The 21,334-nt window shown below is 31.6% G+C and overlaps 1 protein-coding gene across 1 annotated transcript in view; it reads right to left on the bottom strand.

Moving 5' to 3' along the window:
* Nucleotides 1–21,334, bottom strand: part of LOC148617922 (leucine-rich repeat and coiled-coil domain-containing protein 1-like) — a 111,952-nt gene that overhangs the window by 44,677 nt on the left and 45,941 nt on the right. Inside the window, exon 10 of the mRNA XM_088585596.1 lies at nt 6,984–7,083. Coding sequence (XP_088441722.1) covers nt 6,984–7,083 — 100 coding nt within the window. The remainder of the gene's footprint in view (nt 1–6,983; nt 7,084–21,334) is intronic.

Here is a 21,334-nt window from a genome sequence, read left to right as displayed (position 1 = left end):
TACACATTTGAAAATAACTTGCTGCACAGATTATTTAGTGTGCACCACGTGATTGAAGTTATTTCTTTATAGATGGAAAAAAATACAAGTCATTCCTTAAATAACCAAATCTAACTATACTTTTTTACGAAAATTTTTATATACATGTACCTTTAAAAATGCTTTGATAGGTTTGCTTAACTTCAAGATTCTTTAGTAGGTATCCATTATTCTAAGAGAGGTTCAGGTTCAATAGAACTGGTTTCTTGAGCACCAAAATTTGCATTTTTTATCACCATCAAAAATAGATGTAAGGTAACAAATAATCAAAAGAAGCTTCCTACCATTCCTGAGAGAATTTTGGAGGTAACATATGGACAGATGCATGGATAGCTGTATTGGTACACCATACTTATCCCTCATTTTAGTTATGGTACATGTATCACATGTAAATATATAGGAAGACAACAGTATATCAAGGATCATGTAGCAAAAGTAAGGAAACTCTGGATTCAAATCCATATTTTTTTAAAGAAACCAGCATTGCAGTGAATAAGTTGGCAATGTTTCATCCAATCTGAAAGAAAGAGATGAAGGGAGTACTTTGTGACAGATAGGCAGGTAGAACGACAAACAAGACAACATCCAACAATTGCCTCTCTAGATCTATTGAAAGCATTATTAACAAGTCTTTTTTACCATAACTTTTCAAAATTACAGTAAGTTGGAGGAGTTTGTCCTTGTTCAAGAGTCACTGTATTCAGCAATTTGTCTAGACAAACAAATAATTTGCCTATGAGGTAATTTCCTTTGTAAAGTTGATGATTTAGGTATATCCTCTAAATTGGCATTTTATTTGCTTGTAACGAGTCATTTAACACAAAACCCAGACTATTACATTGACTGTAGAAACCCAATCAGTTATAATTGATGGAATTGACAGGCTTTTATAATTAACAACCAAGCCTCAAATTTTATTTCCATTTACAGTCACCATATTGACTATACTTAAACTTGTAATTTTTGTCCTCTCTCTTTTTTTTCTTTTCTGTCTGTGACATCGATGGATACTGATTTAATGTAATATGGAAGTAAAACCAATGGAAATAACTATTATACAGCACATACTGTAAACATATTAATTTTCACGGATTCTGTCAAGTGGACATATTCGCAGGTATCAATTTTCATGGTTTAAAAAAAAAACGTTACATAGTACATGTATTAAAAATCAATTTCGCATGTACTATTTTTTCACGGTTTTCTGTCCATTGCGAAAATTAGTAAATTTACAGTATTATGATAATTGCAATAAGAGAATGAAAAACTCATACCTGTTAACTTATAGAGTTGTTCGTGAATGAGATTTTTACATAGAGGCAAATTTGTTATGTGAAAATTCAATTTTTTAGTATTTTTCACCAAAAAATAGTTATTTTAACAGAAAACCTCCCACAAATCATTCATTTTAATGTGGTAGATTATAAATTTTACATTGATTTTGTTGGAGTCTTCCTCTTAAAGTGGGAGGGTTATCAATAGGGTTAAATCCCCTACACCCAATTTTCAATGCACTAGTTTCTGATGGGATGTATTTAAACCTCCTTCTTTGATTATGATTAAACAATTATTAAAAAACAGTAAAATTACAGTGAAACCTGCCTTAAACAAAACCTTTAAAAAAACAAAACGCTGTAATCACAAATTTTTTTAATCCGTATGTTAAACGCATGTTGAACTGGAGTTAACTGAACACCTGTCTAAACCAAACAAATTCGACACTGGGCTTGATTTACACAGGTTTTACTGTATTTTGTAGGTCATGCAGGTTTTACTATGGAACTATTTCTTTCAACCTGTTCATACCTATCTACATGGTAGAACATATCTACAGAACATTTAAGCTGCTGATGAACAAAATATGAGCTAGCAATTAAGAGAAAAAACAAGTAGATTCCGCTCGTGGACATTTTTAATTCACCCAATCAGACAACAAACATCTCTGAATCTCGTCTTATAATTGACACCGTTAAAAGGTTCCAATGATATGAAATTGTAAATAATGAGGCCGCTCTCGGACAAATATTATTTGAATGTGTTGTTACTATTATGTATTACATACAGAGGGATTGGTTTTTATGACAAATATCTAGATTCAACCACATTTTTCTAGTATGTATTCATCAAGATTTACTTCTTTTTTACAAGTTAAAAACTAAAATTACTAAGATTATACCCTAAATAACAGACAATACTGAATTTGTATATTCCTAATGTTGCCTTTATAATCACACTATAGAAAATAAATTCAACATAATTCAATTAACAGGTCAACAGGAGTCAGTTTGTCAAACATGGCAATTCCAATATACTTCCTCACCCCAACATGCCATGTTCCCAGTCAATGCAATGCAATCATATTATGAAATAAAACCAATGCAGTTTGCAAACTATGTTGCAATAATTTCCACTCACGTTGTCCTGTCTATAAACCCCCATGCGGACATAGTAATAGCTCATGTATTCCAATTTCAGAAGAATACAATTCTGCATTCATATATATATATATATATAGCTGCAAGGAGATATCTGAATTTCAATGGCTATGAAGACTACAATATGATCAGACAAAATTACCTCTTCAATTCTTTAACAACAAATAACAAACATCATAACACAAACACACACCCTTTACTTAAACAAAGGCTCCATTATTGTAAATATAGCTATTCAAGGATTATAAGAAAATTCATAATAACCGCAGGGAACTTTTATATTAGAGAAAGCACCAGGATGTAAACTGATTGGATTCAGTAATGAATTCAGCGAAATTGATAACAATTTCATTTACGACATTTTCATAAGGTTGTTAACGGAAAAATTATACTGACCAATTTAATTAAACTTCCTGTTGATCTTAGGACTGAACGAAAAGAAAATATAAAAGAAAATAACATTAAGTGTAAAATCAGAAAATATTTCAACCCAGAGGGGAAACTTCACATCTTTTTGGATATTCCACTTGATTTAGTAATCCTAAGACAAGTTCCTTCCGTGTACCTACCCTATAGGCAATGTATCTCAAAATCAAACTGAAAAAAAACTTTGAACTTTTGAGAGCTGTAATCACATGGCCAATGAATGTTTTAATAAGAAAGATGTGGACAAATTAACAGACAGGATGATTCCTCATTCTTTACATTCCGGCAAGTTTACCAATCTCTGGAGCTATTGTGTAACTTCGTAAAAACAAATTGTTATGCTTTATAATATAATGTACAAAGTTTGAAAGAATCTGAACTTCTGATAATTCTTAATTTTACTATTTTCTGAAATATGGATTAGTTAAAAGTAGCAGTCATTGTAAGAATCGTGCAAATTCTGTTATATGTGATACACCCCAAAAAAGCTACATATTTTTGTTTTTGTAATTAAGTTGGTTTTTAGGTCTATATGATGAAATGTGTTATTATTCATTCAAATCTGCCTGCTCTTAGGAGATATTCAACATTGAAAATCTAATAGTGTCTATTGTATTTAAGTGTCATTTACAGAGTAATCTCCCTTAATTTTGAATTCTACGGTGCATTCTATATAATTTTTATCTCCTGTGAACAAGAGCTATATGAAAAGCCATATGTTAAAATCTGTCTGTTCTTATGAGATAATTTACAATGAAAATTCAATAGTTATTATTGTATTTCAGTGTCATCTGCAGACTTATCTCCCTTAATTTTGAATTTGATAGTACATTCCTTATAATTTATATCTCCTATGAACAGGGGTTACATAAAAAGCCACATGTTATTTTCTGTTTAATATAAAATTTTGAACAAAATATCAAAAACAAAAATATGCAGGCAATAATGAATCACATTTAGCATGATTCTTAGCTGGAGTAATACTTTAAAGGAAGAACAATGGAGATATGAATGATTACTAAAATTCCTCAAAACCCAAAACAAAAAACAAACAGACAACCAAATATACAATTTTTGTAATCATAGAAAAATTAATTCAAATATGATTTCCCTTTTTCCTCATGACATAATACTCGTAGAAGTAATTTCTAAACTCTATGGATATTTTATTATATACTTTTTTTTGGTAGGCTTTTTTATTATTTTTTTTTTTTGGCAAATGTACTTTTATAATTCCAAAGACACCAATTTCAGTACTTTGAGAAACCTATTTTTGTCAATAGCTCTTGTGGTCAAAATATCCTAAAGTGCAAAACTGTTTATAAAATAAAATATTGGTGCATTACTTTTGAGGCAATTCAGTAAGACTTTAATGGTAATAGCCATAGCCACTTGAGATGATGACAAAAACAACTTTGTCATTAAGTTCTCCTTTAAGTGCAAATCCATTTTTTTTTCTTTGAATAGGTCATGTTTGAAAATTTTTATTCCAAGTTGGTTCTGTACATGATTTTGAAAAGAAATTATACAATTAAAGCAAAATATGTAATTAGTCACTAATCATTAATTAACTTTTTTATAAGAAGAAAGTGAGGAATGTTCCTGAATAAAACCTTAGTGGCATGAAAACAACTTATATTAGTTTAGGAACACATTTTTAATGCTATAGAAGTGATATTCTAAGTTGGAGTTGATGCACTATATTTACAAATGTCAAGAAAGGTACCTTGGTCTTTCTACACAAATACTGCTGTTTCAATCCCCTGACTTTAATCTGTACTAATCAAACCTAACAGAAATCATTGTAGCATTAAACTGAACAGATGTGACTGATTAATAACGCTGATTTTGGTTCAACATCCTTCTCAGGCTGACAGCTTTTGATCAATCAAACACCGGAGTTTATACTAGTCTTACACACTGAGCCAGATTTTAATGGGCTAGCTCACTGAAGCAACAGCCTGCAGGAAAGCATGTCATTCCACTCAGACAAATTTTTCTCCCATTATAAGCTAGTGATTAAAAATGCAAGAGACTTTTTTTAGCAACAGGGTACTGATTAAATTTCTGTGAATTTTCCCCCCATTTTACATTTTCTATGATTTTTGTACAGATTTCATGGGAGACACATTCTCCTTATGCCGATTCTTGATTCAAATTCTCCAGTCTCTGTGGTAACTCCTTACTGAAAGAGAATCTAAATTTCTGACTTTTGAGTCAACCAGTTCAGTCTCTAATACCAAATGTGCTTGGCAAGATGCAGTGACTCTACCTTTTTTTTTAAATACAAAATGTTAAATGATTTCCTATTTAAACAAAAAGAATTAGGACAATGATTTTTCAATCTTGAATGCTAAACAGGTCTACAATATGTTTAAAAAAGTTTAAAATGAAATATCAGTCGATAGTTTTGGCAAGAATTTACTATACATTTTACACTTATGAATTTGGTGAGATCAATTCTCCAATGTACAAAGCTTTGTATTCAACTGTATTTACAAGAAACTATATTTGGCATCAAATGTACGATAAAAAAAAATTGAAGGTCAATAGGTTACACTTGCTTTAATTCATTCATTCAGCAGAAAAAACTTATGGTTACAATATCCGCTTACACCAAAACCTAATCATAGGTGATTCTGTACAAGTTTGTCATCATATTGGACAATATCCGTAGAACAACTAAATCAATCAGAGATTTTCTACCCAACTATTTAGATGCAAAATGACTAACAAGATATTAAAAAACGATTATAAGAAATAAAATTATGCCAGAAGGATACCCTAAACAAGAGGCTCCCAGGAGCCTGAATCGCTCACATGGTTGAATTTTGCCTTTCAAGGGCAATAAATTAAACAAGAAGTTGTCCAACAATTTTGACTCAAGAAAACTTTGATAGGACTTATCATAAGGATCATTTCAGTAAATGAAAGTCTAAGAGTAATCAAATGAACCAAGGTTACAGCAGTAATAAAAAAAATGCAATTCAGGGACAAAGACCAGACATGAAAAACAGACATACACAACAAAGAACATAAAGTAACTAAAATCATACATACAAAGCAACAAAAGCAAATGAGCAACTTGGACTCCACTAAAAACTGGTAGCATGGACCAGGTGCACCGGTAGGGTAGCGTCCACTGCTTTTCTAGAAACACCCGCAGAGTTGCTCATAAAAAGTCAAGTCCGGGGTAGACAAACGAGGAAAAGAAAAGTATGACCCATTGAATAAATCAGTTTTCATGGTGTAGATGGATACACCATAATGATCCACGAGTTCATGATGACGACCATAAAACTTCTGTAATGATGACTTCAATCTTGTAGCAACATAACCCTGTTCCAGAAGCCTAAATGTAAGAAGTCTAGCGCGATACAAAAAGAAACATATGAATTAGAACATATTGTAATACTGCATAACCATATCAGCCAGTGTACCAACATGAGACTTATATATTAAGCCTGAAAGCTCTGCTCGAAGGCTGATATGGGTCAAGGGTTGATACAAGGGACGATATAGAACGATGCAAAGTTATCTTTTTAACACATATTTGAATGTTTTTTAACAAAAAACTAAAGACAACTATTTCATGCCCCTGTTAATTGTAATTTCTTCAATTATAAACAGATTATTTAATTTACAATCAAAACTTTACTTTCTTGACAGATGACAATACCATTGACAACCTGCTGATATCAATGATGCATCCCTTGACCACTGGCAAATAACCATATACTAATATCAGACCAGGGCTGATATCTGCTAGCAACTTCCGGCATTACCAATGGGGCAAAAAAATGTCCACATCACTTCAAATATGTGTTAATCATGAAATATTGATCAACCTAGTTTCTACAAATGGGTAAAATTGGACGATTAAATGAAAACTGTCAATATATAATTAGCATATGTGACAATTTTTTAAGTAAAGATCAGCATACAAAACCCCCCCAAAAAACAGTAAATCCTGTTGATTTAACATCTAACTATTCAAGAATTATGTGGACAGATTCTATTGTAGTTTGTAATCTAACACATAACTATTTCACAATTCTATACAGTCTAATCCTACTGTCTTACCAGATATGTAGATTTAGCATCTTCTCTCTGTATATTCTCTTCCACTGCATAGGCTGATGGCTTCTTCTCTGTACTCTCAGAAGTTTCTACTGAGGTTTCACTAAAAATACAAACAATATTCTGATCAGTACTGACATGTATATAGGTGTACTTTGTTGATGTGACATACAAAAGAAGTGACAAGAGCCTAGCACCAAATCTTGCATGCCTTGAGCTCTGGGGATTTCATGTGGTGTTTAACATTTTAACTGCAATAACGATTCGTCACCAAACCAGGAACTAATTGCTTTAGGTAAAACTAACACTTTTGCTTCCCTTTAATTCCCCAAAGCCAAAATCATCCATTTGACTTTTAAAAGATTATCCTACAAAATGTTAGCTCTAAGCGGCGGGCATTTATTGCAACCTAAATGGTCACAGCACTAGTCTTACAATATAAAAGACCTAATACTAACATCATGGTTGGTTTAGGCCTTGCAAAAGTTTCCTGTGACCAACTGTAATTAGGGGGTTTCCAAGACTTTCATTGAAGTCTAATATGGTCAAGTCAGATAATACAACACTATTTCATCTAACACATTATTGTACTAGGTATACCTCCACTTGTACAGGAAGTTGCACACATTATTATACTAGATATACCTCCACATGTACAGGAAATTGTAAACTTTATTGTACTACGTATACCTCCACTTGTACAGGAAGTTGCACACATTATTGTACTAGATATACCTCCACCTGTACAGGAAGTTGTACACATTGTTGTATTAGGTATACCCCCACCTGTACAGGAAGTTGTGCACATTGTTGTACTAAGTATACCCCCACCTGTACAGGAAGTTGTACAGATTGTTGTACTAGGTATACCTTCACCTGTACAGGAAGTTGTACAAATTGTTGTACTAGGTATACCTTCACTTGTACAGGAAGTTGTACACTTTGTTGTACTAGGTATACCCCCACTTGTACAGGAAGTTGTACACTTTGTTGTACTAGGTATACCTTCACTTGTACAGGAAGTTGTACACTTTGTTGTACTAAGTATACCCCCACTTGTACAGGAAGTTGTACACATTGTTGTACTAGGTATACCTTCACTTGTACAGGAAGTTGTACACATTGTTGTACTAGGTATACCTCCACTTGTACAGGAAGTTGTACACATTGTTGTACTAGGTATACCTCCACTTGTACGGGAAGTTGATATTGGACAGCAAGCAAAATCACTTAAAATGTTTGTTAACATGAAGCCATACACCCAGTTTGATATCAATCTATTTATTGGGAGCCAAGATTTTTGTGACGAAAGATTTTCTCTATCATTCCTTATACTGGGTAGTAATAAATGGTATAAAGTGCCATATGGAAGTTGATATCAGAAAGCACCAAAAATCGCTTACAGTGTATGCCCTATCTTAAAAAGACACACACCAACTTTGAAATTAATCCATTCATTAGAAGCTGAAATAATTGCTACAAAATTCTGCCAGAAAAGACACAAAAATACCACCCACTTGTTGTGTGGGGGTATAATAAGGTTGAATTTTTAAAAAAATTATACAGTCAAAAGATTTAACAGTACACTGTGTATGACTTACATAATTCTTTAGTCACAAAAAGTTAAAATTTTGTAGAAAATCAGTTAATAAAATTCATTTGTTTTGCTCTCAGTCTGATATACCTATAAATCCACCCACTTTTAACAATTTATAGCTCATTATCTTGAATTAATAGGGAATAAATCACTTTTAACATACATGTCAAAGTATAAAGCAGATCTTATATATTTTTCTGCTCCTAAAGAAACAATGACACCTAACGATAAACATTAATTTCAGTTTAAAAAGTCTGAACATATTAGATTAATACTACATAAAGAATGTATTTCCAAGTGGGTGACAAATGGAACCTAAAGGGGAAATGAGATGTTTTTCCTTCTTTTCAAATATTACAAGTAAGTATTAAAGTCCTGGAAAAAATCAGGTATAATTGTAAAATCTGAAATATCCATCAATCAAATGGAGAAATTACAACCGTAATGATATTCTGACCACGAAATATGTGATATTTTATCTCTAAAACTCTTGAGTTTCAAAATGTAAGAAAGGAAAAATATAGTACGGTCTCACTAACCACTTCTAACGTTTCCATTACTTTACATGTTAAAAAAGTAATTTTCAAAGTCTCACTGTGAATTCCCAGGACAAATGACATCTTAAAGTTGCATACCGTTGTGAAGCTTGGAAAATAAGGCTTCCAAAATCATGCTAATGGTACGATGATTGTAGAAATTCTTCATAAAATTTACTTGAATAAATAATACTGAAAATCCATATTTATACCTGTTCTGCTAACTGACAGCATGGAGGCAAATTACTCACACATGCAAACAATATTCATACACTTTTGTAGCTGATTACATATATGATTTTAAAGTACACATTCTCAGCTTCATTTTGACTACCTTTAATCATAATACACACAAATAATGCACTTACAATGCATATGTCTAGGTTCAGTGTGTTTTTGGTACTACATAGGGGTGGCCATTTGATCCGGAAGTGGTTAGTGAGACCTACATTTTGAAAGAGTTATCTGTCCCTAAACAGTTAACTCGGTGGGTCTTAAATATAGAAAATACTATTTCATATTTTTACTACCCAAAGAGATATGATTTTTCTGTCCATATTCCTTATTTTTCCCCATTGTACATATTGTGAAAATACAGCCTGATTCTTAAAAAAAGTGGGTACGAAATAGGTTGAAAATTATTGTGACAATATCAGGAACGAGGAAATTAAAATAAGTGAAGCTTTGCACCATGTCACAAGGATTTGTAAACATAGACCACTTCAAATTTACTTTAATTTCAATAGAGAGAAACTGAATCAATCACATTAACACAACATAAACAATATTTCTCAATATGTGCTTGTGAAGCTTTTAAAACAAAAGCACAAGCCTTGTAACATGACAATTAAAAACCTAAACCAAACAAACAGCTGATTTCTGTGGTAGAGGCTTTACTTTCGTAACAAAATGAACAAAATTCCATCCAGCTATAGCTACTATCTGCTCGACAAAGCTACATCACAACATGGTCAATTCAGTCTTAGTCTCCTGAGCCAAGCCAGATTAGTGCATGCTACATTGGTTTTTCTGACTCTTAAGGATCATTGCAACTTCGGTATTGTCGATAAATACTTTTTTCAGTATGACCTTTAACGTTATATGAACTATCTAGCTAAGTTTTAACCAATAGTAATCATAATGTTGTATAATTCAATCAACAAGAGCCCTTTACTTAATTTAAGAATTGTACCACAATCAATTTCATCAAATCCCTTCTGAGATCATTCAAAGCAATTGCTTTTCTTTTTACTAGATTTGTTTCTTTTCAATAATTTAAAAATCAGAAACAATTTCCTTCTTCTATTCAGAAAATTGAATGCTATTTCTTTCCACCAATTAATTTGATTCTTTTAAACCCTAACAAGTTAACTGATTTTCAGTCTCTTTCAGATAGAAACAGCAAAATACATCCTTTACAAAGAAATTTATTCTATTCATACCCTATAATGAATAAAAATAGTTTCCTTGCTGAATTCTTAAAGCATCGAAAAATATTTATCTTCTTCCAAAACTTGATTTTGTTCAAAGTAAATTTAACTTTTTAAATAATTTCCTCATCTTGTTCCTGAAAAATTTCACATCAGATATTATTTCTGATTACAATTTCCTTTCCAATTCAACGATGAAAACAAACATCATCCAAAACAAGGTACAGTGCCTACAACCTCATCAAGCTAAAGAAAAACTCAAAACATCAGAATATTATTACCTCTAATCAAGCCATTACTTACAAGTATAAAGTATTGCCCCCTATAGCCACGATAATAAAATAACAGGATTATGAATGGGAAACTATTTAATTATTGTCTAAGTGACGGTGTCCCTCACATCATTACTGGCAGTTGTATTATTTGTGAGATCGGAAATTGCAGCACGCTAAAGGGTTTTCTGCAATAAATGCTTCCATTAAATATAACCATGTTTAGAAACTAAGTATTAAATCTGTACTTTTATTCTAAACTTTCATTGAAACTAAAATTAGTTCTTTCATCTCTACTGACTGAAGAGTAACCAAGGGAACCAAGATTTGAGGGGTAATAAAAAGAACATATTTCAAGGACAAAGACTAAAATAGAAACATGAAATAACAAAAATAACATGTAAGAAGAAACAAAATTATATCATATAAATAATATTTATGATCAAAATATTTGTTGTGGCCGTGAAAAAAAAAAAGCTTCCAAAATTCAATTTTCCAACCTTCACTTAAAAGTTCAAGGTTACAGGTTATTACAACAGTACATGGCACACCGTTTGATCATATTTCCACATAAAGAAAATCAAGGGCCTAATTCAAAGGACTAAAGGTTATGATCCAAACAAAAAGCCTAAAAAATTCAATTTTTTTTTTTTTTTTATCTTCACATCAAAGGTCGAGGTTGAAGGTCATAAAAAATGATAGGGAGTACAATGTGTTATAATGGTACACCCACATACCAAACTTTGTATGAGAATCTGAAGAAGTAGAAGAACAATATGTACTGAAACTTGTGTCTCCCTTCTTGGTACGAATCAAATAAAAAAAATAATAATAATTTCAAAATGTCATTCCAGTTATTAAGAGTGAAATCTCAAAACTATTAAAAAAAACACAATCATTTGTCTAATAACATTTTTACTAAAGTTCTAAAATCCTTTTTAATGAAACTGAAATACTAATTTTCTTTTCCCATTTACAGTTAATGCTTCCTATCAATTGTAAATGGTACACTAAAAGGTCTACACCAATTAATTACAAGCCAAACAAATTCAAGTCTTTTTCTGAGTAACAAAGTTTTCCAAGTATCAGTAAGCCAATGGCTGATTGCAGATCAAGTGACGAGGATGGTTTACATGACAGTTTAATAAACTCTTAAATAATCATATGTAGTAGCAGCAAATTATTGGTTTTCTTTTGGTTATATCTAATACTAAGATTAAGGCATCCTCGTCTGTACCTTGCGTGGATTGCTAGTCAGCATTGGAAATAGTACTTAGCTTGCTTCCTAATCAAATTAGCATTGGAGTGAACAGTGTATTTCTCAGTACTATTCACTAAATGTTAATTAAAAATCATTCATTAAATAACATTACCTGGTATTGTAAAAAAATCTTAACAGTGATCGGATAACAGAATTAGAATAAATGAAACTATATATTTAATTATTTATTGAAAGGAATTTATAGGTGACAAAGATAAAAAAATCACTAAGTTCAAGATTAAGAAGGAGCTTAATTAACAAGGAAAGACATCAAATAAATCTATGGGAAGAAATACTTTTTAAGACTACAATAAGTTTAATTAAAGAGGACAAAATTGCCTAACTTACCTAAAATGAGTATTACGGATTATAACCACACACAGGTAAGGTAGTTACTTAATGAATAGAAATTATTTTAAATTTTAGGTATTTTCATCAGATTAGATATTTTTGGTTTTTTTTTATTGTTTTTCTGTTTTTTTTTTTATATTTTATCTTATTTTGTATCATATTTACATCATAATTATTTGATTAAATTAATTAGTTACTGCACAGCCTGGTTTTTCAAAATGTTTTTTTGTTGGACAAAAGTTATTCACTGGATAAGTGTATTACAATCTACACGGATAGCAATAAAATCATAAGCAGATAATTCTTTATCCAAGGGATAACATTACGAACAACCATCCCATGATCACAGTGGAATTTTATTCCAGAAGTGCCTGCTTATTCTGATATGCTTAAAAATATTTTTATTTTGGCAAAATCGTTATTTTCAGATGGTCTAAGTAGTACATTTATAACAATACAATAAAAAACAATTTAAGAGATATTTGTGTGAGTTAAACTTAATGTGAAATTCATGTGAGCTTCACATGATCATGATTATGTTATTTCACTTCAAACTGGTACTTTATTTTGTATAAAATTTTCGAATTCTATTTGTGTGAGAAATTATTTCTCATGATTATAAAAAAAAAACAGCCATAAAATGTAACTGTCCAATGCCAGTGAATATCATTATAAAATTATGTTTCCTTAATAAAATTTGCACTATGCTAAATATCCATGAAAAACTTAAATGCAATATTCTTTATAAAACCTCATATCATAGGATAATGTCATTAATTGCAGAGTACAAAGTCCAAGAATGACTGCCTCAGGATTTTTATGAATGCACAGTTGTTATTTCCAAGATTTTAAATTTTTCACAGATTTTTTTGACAGTCACATTAGAATGAAAGTATCAAACTGTATTACAAGTGTCATCTTAATTCTAAATGCTTGAAACAAGAAGTAATTGATAAAAAATGAAATAATTAAACATTAAAAGAAAAATAAGGTCAACAAGAAATAAAATGTCCCTCCACCATAATAAATAAGATGCAACAGTGCAGTGACCTTGTCTGTGGCTTGACATTTGACCTATAACATTGAAAATCATTAAAAATCTACATATGTATTGAGACTAAGTAAAAGCTATGGTTAGCTAAAAATCTATTGAAGGATGTTGAATCTCGAGTTTTCCTAAGGATGATATGGACATGACATCCCAATGCAACATAATGGAGCGAGGATAAAAAGGTACTGTAGATTAAGGGGAAGGGACTTGACTCTTTTGTTTTAATATATTGTTCTTGACATTTCTATAATTATATAAAATTTTAGATTAATATCATAGGAGCTTTATGGTATTTTTGTTATATTGTAATGCATATTTTCTTTATTTCATTTTTAATCTAAACTTTTTCTCAATAACCTAAGTCTTAGGCTTCTAAGCATCCTGCTTTTTTAGTTCATTGTCCTATACCTTAAAAAAAAAAAAACATTTTTAACTGAATTTTCTTTCAGAATTATCTTATTTTTCTTTTTTTCTTTCTTGTACTACCGGTACACAGAATGATTCTAACTGTAATTAAATTAAAAGGAGGTGTATCAGGCCTAATTACTAAAAAATAAGCCGCCCACCAAACTTGGAGATAAAAACAATCCAAGTTTGCCAGTCATATATTTTCATTACAATATATGCACAGGAATAACAATTATTTAAATTTTACAGCATTAAAGCATTTTAATGGTGTTTTCTTCATATGGTCTTGTTTAAACATTAGTTAAAACAGTACATTCAACTTTATTTGTGAGTAATTGATAAGTCAAAGAAGAAACATTCTTCTAATTATTCATGTCCACAATCAGATGAAAAGTCTAAAGGACAAACAAAAAGGACCACCTTCACATAAAATGATTTAAATTTGAATTAAAAATTTTGAAGAATTAGCATGTTTGTACAACAAACAGCTTGTGCAGGTAAAAAAAAAAAATTTGAATTCGGTAAGCCAAATTATTTTATGAATACTTATTTAGGTTTTTTAATATACATATGTTTGATCCTTCACATAAATTTCTCCTTGTACCACAAGCAAGGTTGATCATTACTTTGGATTCCAGCCATGATCTTTGAATGTAGTTATGATGTACTATGGTTCTCCATCCTGCATTGTTAGAATTGGCATTGATTTTTCATACAATCGGGATATAACTTTTTTAGTTTAAACTTGTCTGGAAATGGCATGTCAGTTAACTGCTGGTAGTCCTTGGTTTGCACATTTGTGTAATTTATATTCAGTTTCTTTATTTCTGTTGTAACAAGTGACTCAGACCTTTTTGAACTGATTTTCAGGTACGTTTAATTGTGTAACATTCTTTCCAAATTGGCCAGATTATAAAGGGGAGGGTTGTCACCATGCCTAAGTACTTTAACACCTGTCTTAAGTCAATAGTTTCTGGCATTTGTATTCCTTGTTCTGTTTTCACCTTTAGATTTTCATGTTACTTGAGTATTAAGGGGCAACTATTTTGCTGCATGTGTGTATAATGATGTTTTGGGGCCAGCTGCAGCCTGCACAGTGGTTTCCTCATTGTTAATTGAAGACCAATAGGTGGCCTTGGGCTGACATTTTCATCCCGGTGGGGTTGTTGTCTCTTTGACATATTCATCATACCTATTCTCGTTATACATTATATACAGGCAGTTTCAATTTTGACACATATCATTGCAACTAAGACCTAGACAAGTTTTTCATGAGTTTTATATTCAAATGAAAAAACATTTACATCACTTTCACTTAGTTGTCAGGTCAAACAGTTTATACTTGTACGCAAATCCATCACATTACAAGAAGATAGGAGGACAGAAGACTGGACAGACAGACAGGCAGATGGACAGACTGACAACTGACAGACAGACAGACAGATGGACAGAGACTGACCATCAGATAGACTGACAGTTGACAAACAGACAGACTGAAAGCTGGCAGACAGACAGAGTGATTGACAGACAGACAGACTAGCAGACAGACTGGCAGACAGACTGACAAACAGACAGTCAGGCAGTCAAACTGACTGACAGATTAACAGACAGACTGACAAGCAGACAAACTGACAGATTAACAGACAGACTGACAAGCAGACAAACTGACAGCTGACAGACAGACAGGATAGTTCTTTACTTGAAAAGGTAGAATAATCCTGCACATAATTTAGAGTAATGTTTGTGTTGATGGCATTATGTGAGTCAACTTGTTTTGCTTGAGTCATCTTCCTTGTCAAATTAAATATTTGTTGCAAAGTGTATGTGGGCATTAAATGAAATATGAATATGTTATCATTTAAAAAGTATTGTAAAAAAAAACAACCTTGTACCAAGAGTTAAGGAATTAAGTATGGCCATTACTTTGAATAAGGAAAGAGCTTTACTTGCATGCCCTGAAAATGTAAAACTTGTTCAATATTTCTGTTGTCTGTTGATTGGTTCCAAGTTAAAATATTTCATTTAGTAAATTTTTTTGTTCGTCCTATTTTCCAAATAAGGTAATGTTTCTAACATGTTTATAACAACGTCTTAGTAATTCCAATTTTGACTAATATCATTCTCTTTCTTTAAAGATCAATTTTCCATAAAAACACAGGCATTAAAAAAGAAAATGTGATCAAAAACAAACAATGAAACCTCTGATCTACTTCTTAAAAATATTAATTCAGAATTCTCTTAAGTGCAACACAATGAAATAATCTGATCGCAGAGAAACTAGAAGAAATATGTTCCTTCGTCACCCAGAGATAAAAGACGTACATATAGTAGAGTTCTAATGTTTTAGTCAGTGCAGAATTATAAATTATACTAATTTACAGGTTGATATGGGGTAAGCAGTAACCCAAAATACACCACAAAATTAATTCGTACAGTACAATGCATCATCAAAATTTCATAAGAGTTCCAAGTTCAATGTGACAAAAATGTAAGAGTAATTGAAAATAGCAATACTGCTTTGTCAATGAACATCATTAGTCCTGACCTAGAAATTTTATATGCTCTTAAATCAATGTTAAAATACCTGATAATGGAAATTGCAACAGAAACTTACACATATTTTCACAGATCATGAAAAAAAAAAATAAAATAAAATTACAGTGGACTTTTTAACTGGTCAGAAAAAAATATTCAATTAACCGAAATTATCATTTCAAAGGAAAAGTTCTAACACTTTCAATGTTTAAGTGGGACATATTCTTTTATCATGTCTAATTCCTGCCATAGTATCCAGTCAAAAGAAAGAGAAAATACTGTTGTAAAAACAAAGTTCTTTAAAAAAAACTGAGCTACTTCACTAACAATGTACCAAAGAGATTTAAACCAAAGTAAAGTTGAACACTTCTGGTAATGGTTAAAAATGTCAAGTCTTCACATAGAAACTGACAATGTACTGTAGTTACACAATAAAAATAAAGTACATGTATTCAGATTCCTTCTATGAAAGGAATGCTATATCCCTCTATATTAAAGCTTATTTTACAGCCCATACAGTGGTGATGTTCACTCAATAGATTTGGTCTTACCTGATAAAGTGAACTGTCTCAGGTTGTGAATCATTAACTTGTCTAATATAAAGTGTAAAACTTTTTCTAAATTGTCCAGTTGGCTACCTTATAAAGTTCATCAGGTGATTGTCACATACATAAAAATCTGTCAGTGATCATCTGTATTCAGCAATGTAGGGTAACAACAAACTTATATATCAAACTGATTAAATCTATGCAGTAGTGAAAAGGAATATTCTAAAAGGAAGGTACATAAAACAAATGGCAATACCGGGGTGAAAACCAGTAAGTTGAAAACTACTGCAATGGTCCTGATTTGGTACTGGCATTTTAAAATGAAAGGTGGGTTGAATTATGTTTTAAAGTGCACCAAACCTCACCCTTCCTTATAGTTCAACCAATTTGATTGTAATCAAGGAAAGACCATATCTATTGCCAGGTCATCATCCACTGATTCTAAAACCTATATGGCTCAAGAAAGTAAAAAACACTGAGGAGTTAAGATGACCAATGAAAGTCTATTTACAATACTCTGTCAGCTTTTTCATTGACAACACAGCACACATCTTCACATTTAAGATACCATTTCCCTCCTCACACTAATAATGCTGCTGAGAAAGGAAATTATTCCTCAATAAGATGAAAGGAAAATAAGGACACATTCAGACCATGCTTTATGGCTATATAACATGATCAGACCTGACCTTTCAGTAGATTTTTAACTTTGTTGTTCTATAGTGTAGACCTTTCAGTAGATTTTTAACTTTGTTGTTCTATAGTGTAAAAAATGATAAAATATGTTTTAATTTCGTACAAGTAATTCAAGAAATAAAATTGACGATGGCCTAATGAATTAGTTCTGGAAAAGAAAAGGTCACCTTAGACATTAAGTAGCACCCAAGATTATAATCATGAAAAATGTGATTCATGGTTGTAAAGCCTATATTTTTTTCATTCCTGATGTTTTATTTCAAATATCACAGTAAACAGAAATTAAAATGTGGCTTTTCATTTAACCCTTGTTCTTAGGAGATAAAAATTATATAGAATATGTTGTAGAATGCAAAATTATGGGAGATAACTCTGTAAATGACACTAAAATACAATTGAAACTGTTGGATTTTCAATGTGGATTATCTCCTAAGAGCAGACACATTGGAATGAATAATTATATATTTCATCATACAGACCTATTAAGCAATTCAAAAACAAAATTAAAAACGTCTAGCTTTTCTGGGGGTGTATCACATATTACAGACTTTGCATGATTCTTACAAAGACTAACTAAGCATGATATTTCAAGAGATAAAATAAAGAGAGATTATATTAAAAAAAATATACACTGTACTTAACCTATATTTTCACCCTTGGTAAGGGAAGCCAAGTAGAAAATGTAATAACCTGGTTTCTTTGAAATACCTGAACCAAATCAGGAAAGTAGTGGCCAAATTCAAAACAAAAAAAAAATAATAATAAAAAAATCAACTTCATTTTCATCTTAAAATTTTAAATACTGCAATTATGACCCAGTCACATTGTTTGCAAAATTGAATTTTATCTCATTAATTTTAAACTCTGTAATACTGTCTACGATGATAATCTCAATAAGCCAAATGCTTTCAGTCCAGGGTTTTAATGAATGATAGCTTGAAGTTTTGAAACAACAGATTATTTTTTTAGTCCTTTAAAGACTTCAACCACTTAAGTTTTCGTTATAAGCTTACTGGTACAGAGGGCAAAAATATTGACTCAAATTCTTCATGAATACATTGTATATTTTTTTCAGTGATTTGCATATGATTGGATTCTCTCAAAGTCACCCAAATTGTAAAATTCCAGTACTCAAATGAACTATGTAGCAGACAAATAAAAATTTGCACTCATGCAATCAAGGAGTTATTCAAAAGTTTGGAAAAATGAAATAAAGTAACCTAACCATGCATGAATGACATTATGGCAGAAAAAAAAACAACCAAGTCTGAAAGTAACTTCATTATAAAAACAACTACCTTTATTTTCAAAAATATGCACTCGAGTTTTTAAGTACTTCTCCGTCTAAGAGTCAGGCAAAATGTGTATCAGGTGTGGCACTTATAGGAAAAAAAAACAGAGATTTTATTGCATTAACCAACTAATTATATCTGATAACTTCCAGAATAACCGCCCCGTGCAGGTCCGGGTGTCAAAAGAATAGGCCTGCAGCAGCGCTAAGCTTGTTGTAAAAGGCGACTAAATAGTGCTCAGAAACCTAGCCGGGGGCTAGGCGCTCTGCCCACAGAGCAACTGGGATGTGTGCCCCAGGTGGTGGAATGGGGTACCCCTGGCATGTTACATGCTGGGGTTGTCAGGCTATAATACGGAAAACCTGACCGCAAACCATAGTGGTGCACCGTTTTGGGAAAGATGCCACGTTCCTCGCACGTTAAAGAACCCTGCTGTGGTATTCGATAGGAGTAGGAACCTTTGCGCTCTGCCACAGGAGGCTAAATTGCCCGACCTTACCCATCCCCCCTTTTTCTAGTGGCAATCAAAATTTGTCGACCCTGTTGTCCTTGTGACCCATCCTTTTTTTTTTTTATCATTTCATGTTCATTGTCTGAATATAGCTGAAATATTGCTGCTCGGACATTAAACCCCAACAAACAAACAAACAAACAATCCAGAATAACCATCAAAGTGATTGTTAAATTCGCCTTTTAAAGATACTGATAGGTCAAATTTAGTTGAAATGCAATATGGAAAAATGGTGGGAAAATTTTCCCACACTTTTTCCTTAAATAAGCAGTCAAAAAATATCTACGTCACAAATGCTTCAGGATAAATTTAAATAGGTTTTCAGTTGTTTTCTAGATATATTGAATATATTTGTGCCAAAAAAAGACCAAATTACGAAATATGATGTGCCACCCATTGCCTGATTCTTACACAGAATGGTACTTAATATCTATCTAGTTAAGATTCAAACTGCAAGATTTAATTTTTTTAAGTTGGTTCATGTCTTAGCAAGGAATAGTATCACCACAGCAAAGACAGATTGGTTTGACATTTACAAAGTTTCTCACCAGTTACATCCTGAAATTTAACATGATAATACAAGCATAAAGTGGAACTAACTCAAATGGAAATCTGCAATAAAAAATTGAAGAATATTTTCTATAATTGTAGGGGTGCCTTAAAATAAATTTCACACTTTTGTACTCTCAACACTTTTATCATTTTTTCTTGTTTATAAGAACTGAGATGATTACATCGCAACAAGTATGCATGCAGCAATAAAAGGGTAACCATCCTTGAAGAACTCTATAGTTTTCCTAACTTAAGGCATTAGTTTCAGAATTAATTAAGGATCAACTGATATTAGGTTTTTTTTTATTTGGAGTATGACTTAAATTTTCATTTTTTACTTTATATAATCTGTGTAGTCATTATTTATAAAGTAATTTAAAACAAGTATTAAACATAGACTTTAAATGAGTTTTCTATTTTTTCTGTAATTAACAACATCAAAACAAGTAAGTCTGAAGGTCACCCCCATCCCACCCACCCACCCACCCACCTCCCCCCAAAAAAATAAACAAAAATAAACAAAACAACAAAAAGAAACTTTTTCAATACATCAACACAAGACTTTCATCTAAAATTAATTAAATAAGTTTTGTGTCCTGCTAATTACAATTAACTCAGTGAAAAAGATATCAGTATCTGAAAAGTATGGTTTACAATACCACATTTGAAATCTATCCATTTAGAGTCACAATAACTGCAACAATAAAATTGGACAGATGGATAGACAAGGTTATTTTCAATGTACCACCAAGTTGTTTAGTGGGGGTATAGTAAACTGTGATTTGAATAATTGCAATTGGATTTCTGAACATTTATTCAGTTATCATATAACTTTGGTATACGACAAAAAGACAGTCTTGAAAATTTCACAGCAAGGAAATTTAATATCTCTACTTTCTAATCAATATTTTCTAAAATAATAAGAAAATAAAACTTATTAAATAAACAAAGCCACAACACACCTGAGATTCAGGAAGTTACCATAAAAAAACACAATTTATTGCATCATTTTTATAATATAAGATGTTGATGGTAGAAAAACAAATCCATTTTTGTAGAAAAAATTGATAATAGCAAATCAACAACTGTAAAATACACTCAAATTTGTGCCCTGGTAAAATAATCAGTTATTGTATAACATTCAGAATTGAAGCCCTGGTAAAATGCTCTGCCATTCAGTAATATTCAGAATTGAAGCCCTGGTAAAATGCTCTGCCACTCAGTAATATTCAGAATGGGACCCTGGTAAAATGCTCTGCATTCAGTAATATTATGAAATGGAGCCCTTGTAAAATGTTCTGCCTTACAGTAATA

Source organism: Perna viridis, chromosome 5, assembly GCF_037379345.1.
Source record: "Perna viridis isolate PV_CMFRI_1.1 ecotype Kerala chromosome 5, ASM3737934v1, whole genome shotgun sequence".
NCBI lineage: Eukaryota > Metazoa > Mollusca > Bivalvia > Mytilida > Mytilidae > Perna > Perna viridis.
Note: the sequence above shows the minus strand (reverse complement) of the source record. Positions and strands in the feature narration are given on the sequence as shown.